This window comes from Neoarius graeffei, chromosome 6 (assembly GCF_027579695.1).
Source record: "Neoarius graeffei isolate fNeoGra1 chromosome 6, fNeoGra1.pri, whole genome shotgun sequence".
NCBI lineage: Eukaryota > Metazoa > Chordata > Actinopteri > Siluriformes > Ariidae > Neoarius > Neoarius graeffei.
This window is the reverse complement of record NC_083574.1, coordinates 92571990-92583034: the sequence shown is the minus strand read 5'-3', so window position 1 is coordinate 92583034 and position 11045 is coordinate 92571990. Positions and strand designations below refer to the sequence as shown.

General features: G+C 39.1%; 1 protein-coding gene across 1 annotated transcript; it reads right to left on the bottom strand.

Moving 5' to 3' along the window:
• Nucleotides 1–248: 248 nt before the first annotated feature.
• Nucleotides 249–7121, bottom strand: LOC132887582 (extracellular calcium-sensing receptor-like). The gene is made up of 6 exons (XM_060923046.1): nt 6982–7121; nt 6104–6395; nt 5101–5898; nt 4706–4936; nt 4166–4289; nt 249–1147 (listed from the first exon to the last, which is right to left on the bottom strand). The coding sequence occupies exons 2-6, from the start codon at nt 6359–6361 to the stop codon at nt 249–251; spliced, it is 2310 nt and encodes a 769-aa protein (XP_060779029.1). The 5' UTR covers nt 6362–6395; nt 6982–7121.
• Between the last annotated feature and the right edge of the window lie 3924 nt (nt 7122–11045).

Sequence of the window (11045 nt, the reverse complement as noted above, 5' to 3'; positions counted from 1 at the left end):
AGCATGCAGTATAGTATTATGTAGATAATTCATGGGCTGTTAGTGCTCCACACACAGAGTTTATTTTTCTTAAGCATCATTACAAAGGTAATCAGGCATTTCAAAATCATCAGTGAGCCTTCTTGTTTTAAAATAAATAAGATGCATACAGTTTTGTTCCATATTGTAACTTTCTGAAGCCTTCAACATCCCTAAATCAATATTATAATTATTTGTGCTGTATGTCTTAAGTCTTTACTTTTGTTCAACTATTTGGCCATCATGTTCTTTTTTGTGTTCTTATCTGGTCTGAGTAGGATGATGTAACACTTTGGGGCAAAGATACACACTAGAAGGCCATAACTTGAGGCCAGGATGGCAAAGACCTCCACAGCTACTGTGTATTTCCCTGGAGAGCTGACATACGCTGGAACAAATGCAATCCACACAGCACAGAAGATCAACATGCTGAATGTGATGAACTTTGTTTCATTGAAATTATCTGGAAGCTTCCGGGCAAAGAAGGCCAGCAGGAAGCAGACAGCAGCCAGTAGGCCGATGTATCCCAGAACCAGGGAGAAACCTGCCACTGAGCCTACAGCACATAGCAGTACCACCCGTGCTCCAAGCTCACCTCCTGCACTTTCTGTGGGCAGAGGAGGTGCCAGAACGAGCCACAACGCACAGATCCCCACCTGTATCAGTGTACAGAGGACAATACCAGCCCTCTGTTGAACAGGACCAAAGTACCGCATCACATTTGAGCCTGGCAGAGTTGCTCTGAAGGCCACCAGCACCACCACTGTCTTACTGAGCACACACGCCAGACACACCACAAAACTGATCCCAAACAGTGTATGGCGTAGCATGCAGGACCAAGGTGCTGGCTGGCCAATAAAAGCCAGTGCACACAGGAAGCAGAGTTTAAGTGACAGCAACAGCAGGAAGCTTAGTTCAGAGTTGTTGGCGCGGACCAGGGGTGTGTCTCGATGATGGAAAAAGGCAACTAGAACGGTAACAGTAAGAGCTGCTCCAGCAGCTGAAAGCACAGAGAGGATGATTCCCATGTTATCTTGAAAGGACAGAAACTCCACTATCATTGGGATGCACTCTGTTCGGTCAGTGTTGGACCAGAACCTCTTTGGACACTTTGTGCACTCTGGAGAGTCTGGAAAGAAACATGATTAGGGCATTAAATTGATTAGGGAGAAACATAAATTATAATTTTAGGGTGATTCCACAACTAGGGTGGCATTTAACCCTTGTAACTCTGGAAATGAATTTGAAAACTCAAAGATCATCTCATCTCATTATCTCTAGCCGCTTTATCCTTCTACAGGGTTGCAGGCAAGCTGGAGTCTATCCCAGCTGACTACAGGCGAAAGGCGGGGTACACCCTGGACAAGTCACCAGGTCATCACAGGGCTGACACATAGACACAGACAACCATTCACACTCACATTCACACTTACGGTCAATTTAGAGTCACCAGTTAACCTAACCTACATGTCTTTGGACTGTGGGGGAAACCGGAGCACCCGGAGGAAACCCACGCGGACACGGGGAGAACATGCAAACTCCGCACAGAAAGGCCCTCGCCGGCCACGGGGCTCGAACCCAGACCTTCTTGCTGTGAGGCGACAGCACTAACCACTACACCACCGTGCCGCCCACTCAAAAATCAAACAAAATTAAAATTTGCAATACCATTTCTGGCAATAATCTAATTTTTAAAGGTTTCTTTCCTGACAATTGCTGTTTTGTTCTTTGATGAGTAGAAGGATTGTGTTTCGTTAGGATAGAATTAGCAAATTTACTGTATAAAATGTGGTTCAAATTCATGATTTAGTTTCTACCTTGTCAGTCCATATCACATGAGAGAGAGAGAGAGAGAGAGAGAAAAAACACCTTACATTCCATCTTCTAATGGAATCAGATAACAGAGTTGAGTGAAAGTTGAAGGAATAAAATGGACATTTTTGTCACATGTACCATCCATTCAATTACCTATAATGGCAACTCATGGCAAAAGATGTTTCAAACAGGAGATGTTCAATGGATTCACACACAACAGCAAAATAATATGATTTTTGAAGAACTTTTATTCATATATTTAAAGGTAAAATGTATTTATATTTGGCTGAGGCAAGCAGAACTGCTTTCTGAGTATTGTAGATTTTGTAAGTGCTGTCAGTTTTTTCAAATGTTTAAGATGGTATTTTGTGATGGATACTTTGCTGTCTTTAGTCTAATGTCTATTACCTTTACTTTACATATGTATAGTACCGGGCAGCACGGTGGTGTAGTGGTTAGCACTGTCGCCTCACAGCAAGAAGATCCGGATTTGAGCCCAGTGGCTGGTGAGGGCCTTTCTGTGCGGAGTTTGCATGTTGTCCCCGTGTCCGCGTGGGTTTCCTCTGAGTGCTCCGGTTTCCCCCACAGTCCAAAGACATGCAGGTTAGGTTAACTGGTGACTCTAAATTGAGCGTAGGTGTGAATGTGAGTGTGAATGGTTGTCTGTGTCTATGTGTCAGCCCTGTGATGACCTGGCGACTTGTCCAGGGTGTACCCCGCCTTTCGCCCATAGTCAGCTGGGATAGGCTCCAGCTTGCCTACGACCCTGTAGAACAGGATGAAGTGGCTAGAGATAATAAGATGAGATGAGATGTATAGTACCGGTCAAAAGTTTGGGTACACCTTCTAAGTTATTTTTTTCTTTATTTTTATTAATTAATCATTACTATCTTTTTTTAATTATTAAATATTTTGCATATTCACAAATTCTATTTTTATTTTATATATTTTTACATGTTTTTAATATTTTCTTACTTTTTAACTTGTCTAGTTTTACATACTTTAAAATATTACATTTTGTATTCTATTTATCCATATTTGTATGTTTTTTTTTTAAGCCATTTGGAAGTAAAAATGTACCTTTGCTTGCCATGCCAGTCCTTGGACTGAGATGAACTGAACTGAATGAAATGGAAATTCAAGTTTAATACAACTCAATTTATAGTTTAGAGAATACCAGACAAATGTTTGGACACACTTTCTAATTCAATAGTTTTTCTTTCTCTTTATTCATTAAAAGACACTTCATGTCTTAAAGTATTGACAGATGTTGTTTCTCTTTACTTCGTTGAGCAGTCTCATCTCATTATCTCTAGCCACTTTATCATGTTCTACAGGGTCACAGGAAAGCTGGAGCCTATCCCAGCTGACTATGGGCGAGAGGTGGGGTACACCCTGGACAAGTCGGCAGGTCATCACAGGGCTGACACATAGACACAGACAACCATTCACACTCACATTCACACCTACGGTCAATTTAGAGTCACCAGTTAACCTAACCTGCATGTCTTTGGGCTGTGGGGGAAACCAGAGCACCCGGAGGAAACCCACGCGGACACGGGGAGAACATGCAAACTCCGCACAGAAAGGCCCTCGCCGGCCACGGGGCTCGAACCCGGACCTTCTTGCTGTGAGGCGACAGCGCTAACCACTACACCATCGTGCCGCCCTCATTGAGCAGTTCTTGACATAATAAGAATCATTACAGTTGTGGATGGCATAGGACTATTTACTGTATTTTTATTATTTACTATTCACTGTTTAATCTCAAATGCATTAAGATGACAAGAAACTAGTCCACAAATTAACTGAGGCACACCTATTAATTGAAAAGCATTCCCGGTGACTCATGAAGCTGGTTAAGATAATGCCAATTGTGTGCAAAGCATCATCAAAGTAAACAGTGCTTACTTTGAAGAATCTAAAATATCAAACATAATTTTAACTATTTTTTTGTTCACCACACAGTTCCATATATGGTCCAGTCATTATTTTATAGTTTTGATGACTTCAGTATTCTTCTGCAATGGAGAAAATAGTCAAAATACAGAAAAAATCTATGAATGAGGTGTCAGACTTATGACTGGTACTGTATTTGTACATGTAGTATCAGTGAGACACAAATCCCTCCACCCCACAGTAGTACACTAACCCTTTATCTTAAAAGTATTTCAAATTTAAAGCATATTGTTTTGTGCGGGTGAACAAATGAACTGTTGGGTGTTAAAATTATGTGTTGAGCATTGGCTTGCTAATATTGCTTTGCTGTGTACATTTTGCTGAAACAAAATGACACTTTTAACACTGAACAAGAATTTGCCCTTTACAGTACCAGTAGCATTGCTGATCTCTCCTGATGTGCATGGTATGCAGTCATAGCAGCAGAGAGGCTTTCCTTTCTGTACAGCTTTCCTGGTGCCTGGGTAACAGCTCTCACTGCACACAGACACCGGTACCTAGATGACAGAGATAAAAGTTTACATTGGCTTTTGACAAACATTTCAGAGGACATAATTGTGTCATTTTTAGCTCAAATGTGATGGAACAGAATAGGACCCATAGGACCTGTCAGTCCCTTTTCATGTGTAAGATGAATAAATATTGGTTTCTTATTATGGCATACTGCCTACACAGTTGCCAGGCACTCAACATTGGGATGCAATTTAGTTTCCCTACAGAGTTCTGCTCTCTCTCTCTGGTTCTGTTTAGTTGTGTGTTATGTGCAGGCCAGTTCACTTCAAATATCTCTGTTGTTCCTTCACTTGCTGATCATTTACCATATCTCAAGCTCAAAATTACAGCATAGCAATGTTAGTCTGGATCATTAATGGTTGATGCTGCTAGAACTCCAAAATAAAATGTGCATCCTTACCTCATCACCCCAGCCCCCTCCCCAGAACACTTTCCTGAGATCCAACTGAAAGTCTTGTTGTGGTCCACTTGCTCCATCAAACTGTCCTACTTTGACAAACTCTACTTTTCCTTCGGCCCCTACATGCCAGTTAATTATGTCATACGAGGCAGATGGATCCCCATTCTCATCAAAACTAACCATTTCGCCCACTGGAGTTGTGAACTGGACAGCCTTCAGGTAGTGTAGAAGCTAAAAACAAACCCATACAAATTGTCCATTCACTTACACTGTATAACATAATCCTATGAATAAGGTCACACAAATGCAACTAATTAACTGTATTATTACTATATTGACAAGAAAATTAGGAAACAGTCAAATGTTCAACCTTACTGTTGAAGTATTTTCTTCACCTGTTTAGGTTTTATTGGTTTAATATCAGGACATTCTCCATTCCCAAAAGGTCCTTTGCCAGGCTGACATGCCAGCATGTCCTGAATAGCATTTGCAATCGCATACACGGCCTTATAGACATTATACATGACATCAAAATAGGCCTCTCCATGTTCTACTTTCTCCATGCCTGTGCACTGTGGTCTTGGAGATCTTGATTGAATTTGCTCCCTAAATCTACACCCAAATACATCCTCCCAAACACTCTGCACCAGTGGCTCCAATAAATGTTCCTCGGGGCTCAACTGTGTCAAATATGAGCCCAGACCCTGGATATCAACCTGCCTCAGTGCAAAACCAAGGGTCCCTGCTAAGGAGATGCCACTCCAAGAAGAGTAGTGAGTATTGGTACTCCATGCTTCAGTGGCAATCCACTGCCTGTCAGTGGCATTCATCCTCACCACTTCTCTCAACAAGACCTCCATATCAACCCCAATAGCAAAGGTTACTACCACCCGAGCTTTTGAACTCTGGATTCTTTCCACAATGCGTTGAATCCTAGTGGGTGCATGGGATTTGGGGATGACCTCATGATAGTCTACACACACACCTGCACCCTTTAGTTCCTTCAGCAGTAGCTGCACACCACTTTTTCCATATGCATCATCTCCAGAGACAACCCCAACCCAAGTCCAGCCCATTAGATGCAACAAACGGGCCATGGCTTTAGCCTGGAAAGCATCACTTGGAACTGTACGCAGAAAGGTTGGGTATCTGGTGTGATCACTGAGACATGCACAAGAAGCAAAGTAGCTAACCTGGAGAGATGAGAGGAGATAAACTTAGAACAGAGAAATACAATCTGTCTTTGACGCATGCTTTATACATTATATATCTTTGCTATTTGTTATGGAATGAAAGGTCTGTAAAGGAAAGGGCGAAAACTGATTAAAATTGTTAAATTGTCACGATATCACTCAAATAAATTAATTTTATAGTTAACTAATAGACACTGGCATTTACCATAGGGATGTGAAAAACACCCAAGGTATCAGCCACCACTATGGAGGCAGAGGAGCGTGCATCACCAATAATGACAGGGACATTAGGAGCCATTGTGCACTGTTCCCCAAACACTGTCTCCTCTTGTCCTGTCACCATCGCCAGTGCAGCACTTAGTGTACTGCTCTCAGCCAAGCAAGTATCTGCAGCAAGGTAGCCCAGCGTGAAGTTGGGCAACAGAGATGGATTCTGGTTAATTTCTTCCACTGTGAAGATCATTGTTTGCAGCCAGCGGTAAGATCGTAATCGAACGCTGAGATGGAGAAGAAGTAAAAGTGAACTAACTTTCAGAAGAATTTTATTAGTTCATGGAACATTTGTAAATAGCAAGGACAGCTTTGGTAACTAAATATAATTAATCAACACAAATAAAATGACAAAAATTGGGGGAAATCTCATTAAAGACTTTGGCACACTGAAACCATGTCCTCAAACAGATTCCACAATTAAACCCACAAATATTCTTAGAGCAAATCATTTTTCAACACTTTCCAATTTCTCCCCATCTTATTTCTAAGAATACATAGTTCTCACCTCTGGCAACAGCTTTGTAAGTGAAAATATCTTGAAAATAGTTTAAACAATCTAGCATTTCCTATTAGAAGAATACAAGACACCAATTCTGAAATTATTAAACCTAGTTCTAGATTGCAACCAACTTATTGTAAGATATTTTATCAAGTAAAAATATCTGTCCATGCAGTGAGATAATTTCACTAGTATTAAGTAATTTTCTCCTCAAATTCAGTTTTCAAGTTTTGCAGTATGCTTAGAGCAATTCATTTTTCAATACTTTCCAATTTCACCCCATCTTATTTCTATGAACATGTAGTTCTCACCTCTGGCAATGGCTTTCCTGTATTCTCTGTATGAATAAGTGATCAGGTTCAGGGGCTTCCACATAAACTGGAAAGAGACCCCCAATAATTACATCACCTTCCTTGTACAGGCTCTTGGAGATGGGCCTGGTCTGCAGAGTACAGGAGAGTCCCACAGAGTGCACCCAGTTTGGCCAAATCAGGAACCCTAGTGCCCACAGCCAAGCATCCACAGCCATCACTTGACCAGAGATACAGAGAGAGACAGAACGACTGAAAGGAAGAAAAAAGCAGGGCATTTCATCTCCTGCAGAGACAGGTAGTGTGACATGTTCCTGTTTACTAGAGGTAAATTTGCTCAGAGCAAAAAAACATTTGGGGGTAATTGTGGAAAGTCCTTGCGGAACTAGAGTAATTTTCTTGCCTGTCAAAACAACTCATAAGCAAAGTATGTTTTCTCTGTTACTTCTTCAGCAGGTGGATGTATCTGAATCTTAGGTCAAATTACATGAAAGGTTTTTTTTTTCCAAAAATATTCATCTCCTACAACATTAATATGTAAAAAAAAAAAGTTTTGTTTATTTTTTCCTCCAGTGCTCTTGGATTTTAGCCAGCAGAGAAAATAGGGACAATTGAATCAAATTAAACAATCAGTGTGACATCATGGATAATTACTTTGTTTTTACAGAGAGCTGTAAACACTTTTTTTCAGTTCTATCCTGTGCTTCCTTTTGCGTTTCACACACCCTGCTGAATGAGTGAATTTGGAATGGTAAACTGGAAACAAGAAAGACAAAATAGTTACACACTTCCTCCTTTCACCAGAAGGCACTCACACTGCAAAAAATAAAAATCTTAGGAAGTTTATTTGTCTATTTTCAAGTCAAAACATCTAGCCACCCTTATTATAAGACATAATTGCCCAACAAGCAAAACCTCATTTAGCTAGAAAGGCTAGTTTTTAGACAGTCCATCTTGAAAATCTTGTATAGACAAAATGTCTTGAAAAAGTATTTGGAGCACCTTTGAAAATAAAACAAGTTTTTTTTTTATTTTTTTAAACAAGTAAGTACATTTTGGACATTTGTCAAATGCGGTTCATCTTGTTTCAAGAAAAAAAAGTATGTTTGTTTTGGGAATAAATGAACTTCACTGAAATCTTTGAATCTTTCATTACAATTCATACATTTCAAAACATACTCTACACTGCAAAAAATGATCTCTCGTTGAGAGAAAATATCTTTAATATGGGTGAATTTATCTATTATTTCTTATTAGAAGTTTACTAGAACTCAAATATAAGATTATTTAGCTTACTTTGAGACACTTTTACTAATTTCAAGCCTTAAATTTTCTTATTCTATTGGCAGATAATTTTGCTCATTTTAAGCATTCAATTCTAGAAAGAAGCAAAATTATCTGCCAATAGAATAAGAAAATTTAAGGCTTGAAATTAGTAAAAGTGTCTCAAAGTAAGCTAAATAATCTTATATTTGAGTTCTAGTAATCTTCTAATAAGAAATAATAGATAAATTCACCCATATTAAAGATATTTTCTCTCAACAAGAGATCATTTTTTGCAGTGTAGACCAGACAAGTGCCTTCAAAAAGGCTATGAGTGAGTGGAGGGCGTTTTAGTGAGGTCTTTTTGGAATGCTGTGAGTTAAGTTCAGTGTTTTTGATTGTTTGTTTGTTTGTTTGTTTGTTTGTTTGTTTGTTTGTTTGTTTGTTGTGCCTGGTCTTGTAAACACCTCATACACATGAATAGTCAGTGCCCCCAAAATGCACTGTTGTTTTGGCATTGTGTAAGCACTGTAAGTCAAAATGCGTAGACTTTTTTTTTTTTTTTTGGTGCCTGAGGTCCTGGGGAAGTGGAATCTTAAGAGATGTTTTAATGTTTGAATGTTGAAATGGGAAAAAAAAATAAACTTGCTGCAATGCTACACGTGTCGTCAACTTGATTCAAGATAGTCTCTGGTCTCATATCTAGAGTATTTTACTAATTACAGGTCACAAAAGGAGAATCTTTTAAGCTAGCAATGCTTAGTTGTAGAATTTAACAATCCTAATATTAGTATATTTATCTTAAATTCAGTTTTTACTGCTAAGACTTCGTCATGAATTTAAGTGAAATACCCTTAAAATGAAATAAATAAAAATGACTTGAATGGCTAAATGTAAGAAGTACGATCTTGTTATAAGAACTATTTTGATTATTAACTCCGCCGACAGTAGTCGGAGGGGTTATTATTTTCACCTGCGTCAGTCTGTGTGTGTGTGTGTGTATCTGTCTGTCTGTCTGTCTGTCTGTCTGTGTGTCTGCAAGATATCTCAAGAACCAATGGATCGATTTGGACCAAATTTTGTACATGTGTTGCCAATCACCCAGGAAGGAAACCATTAAATTTTGGAGGTCAAAGGTCAAAGGTCAAGGTCATGGCAGAACTTCGAAATTTTCGCCCAATGTATTTTAATAGGGAAAAGGCGGGGTTTGCACTCGTTAGAGTGTCCCTGTCTAGTTTTGAGTTAATCAGATCTCGCATAATAAGTTCCCCAATCTTATTTTGGAATTATTTCATCTTAAAACAGGTTAGATTTTTCATCTTACTTTAAGAAATCTTACCAAGTCAAATTTGACTCATTCCATTGGCAGATTTTTTTCACCTGATTCAAGCAAATATGCTTTGTTTTAATCTTTTATTTCTTATTTTTGAAAGGCCATTTTTTGCAGTGCACATCAAAACTGCATTCAGGGTTTTATGTTATATGGTAACTATTTTTGGTGATGTTTGAAATTCAGCTTCATCCAAGGAATGACTTATCATATCTTATAATACCATATACATATAAATTCTACATGTCACAATAGCATCATTAGATCTCACTGACAAATGAATGCAACTCTGGATGGAAAGAAATGGTGTGATACTACATAGGTTGTCAACACAAAGTCATGGAGAATGTATGCTGGAATTAAAGCTAAAAATGGTCCAACAAAATAAAGTGAAGAATTTGTGAAGAAATCCATTAAGTAATACCCGAATATTTAGCTGATTGCATCAGTATGAATGAACAAGTCCCTGACAACATAGAAAGGATCCTTTTTTTAAATATCAGAAAACAGCCTCCGTGTGATAATCAGTGACAGACACTGAATGGAGTGCTGTGTCAGAGACCAGAAGAAGAAAAAGGTAAAACAATGAATGTAGAAACTGTCATTTTCTACAGTTTATTTTACAGTTATTGAGGTAAACAGACACGTGTATCTCCATAGCAATCCTTTCCATGTTTTGAGACACTTTTAATAGCATTATGAGCCTGTCAGTGGCAAAAACAAGTGGTTTACTTTAACATGGGTGTTTGACCCATAGGATTACATTGCATATCCATTTTGTGTTTTCTGATTATAATATTCGAACACAATACTTCAGTGATCTCATTCATTTTTGTCCCTAGTAAAACATTTGGACCCAAAAAGATGGGAAAATTGGACCCAGGTTCACAAATCCCAGAGTTTCCCTTTAAAGCATGTAGTTTGGCAGATGCCTGAGATTTCTTTGTTGCAAGTGTGAGTTGAGGCCATCCGTTGGGAGAAGGAAGGTTAACCAGATGACTACAGTAGCGGTTGGAGTTATTCCTTTCATTCCATGTGTGCTCTGCAAATGTCTAATGGACCTTTTAGTGCTCTGTCCTCTCCATCCAACTCTGTTTCTTCAGATATTGTTTCTCCTTCTTCATTTAAGGTTGTCTGAGGTATGGCTTGTATGCCAGGAGTGAATGTTCATCATCATTTTAAACCAACATAGTCTGGTAGGACAGTTGACTGGCATACAAGTTGTGAGCCTACCTCCTGGGGTCACTCAGCATGTGAATGGACCCGGTATGGAGGTGGTCCAGGCTCAGAGTCAGATAGCACATGCTAGTAATGTGTTATGGCAGATTCAGGGTGTGGATTTGTCTATTCTTCCCAGTGAGGCACAGGATAAGGTACCGGTAAGGTCCCTTTTGTGCAAATATGTGAAATTTTAGGCACATTCTCCTTTTCATGAATTTCTCCTTCTGAGTCATTATCGCAGTTCATTGAC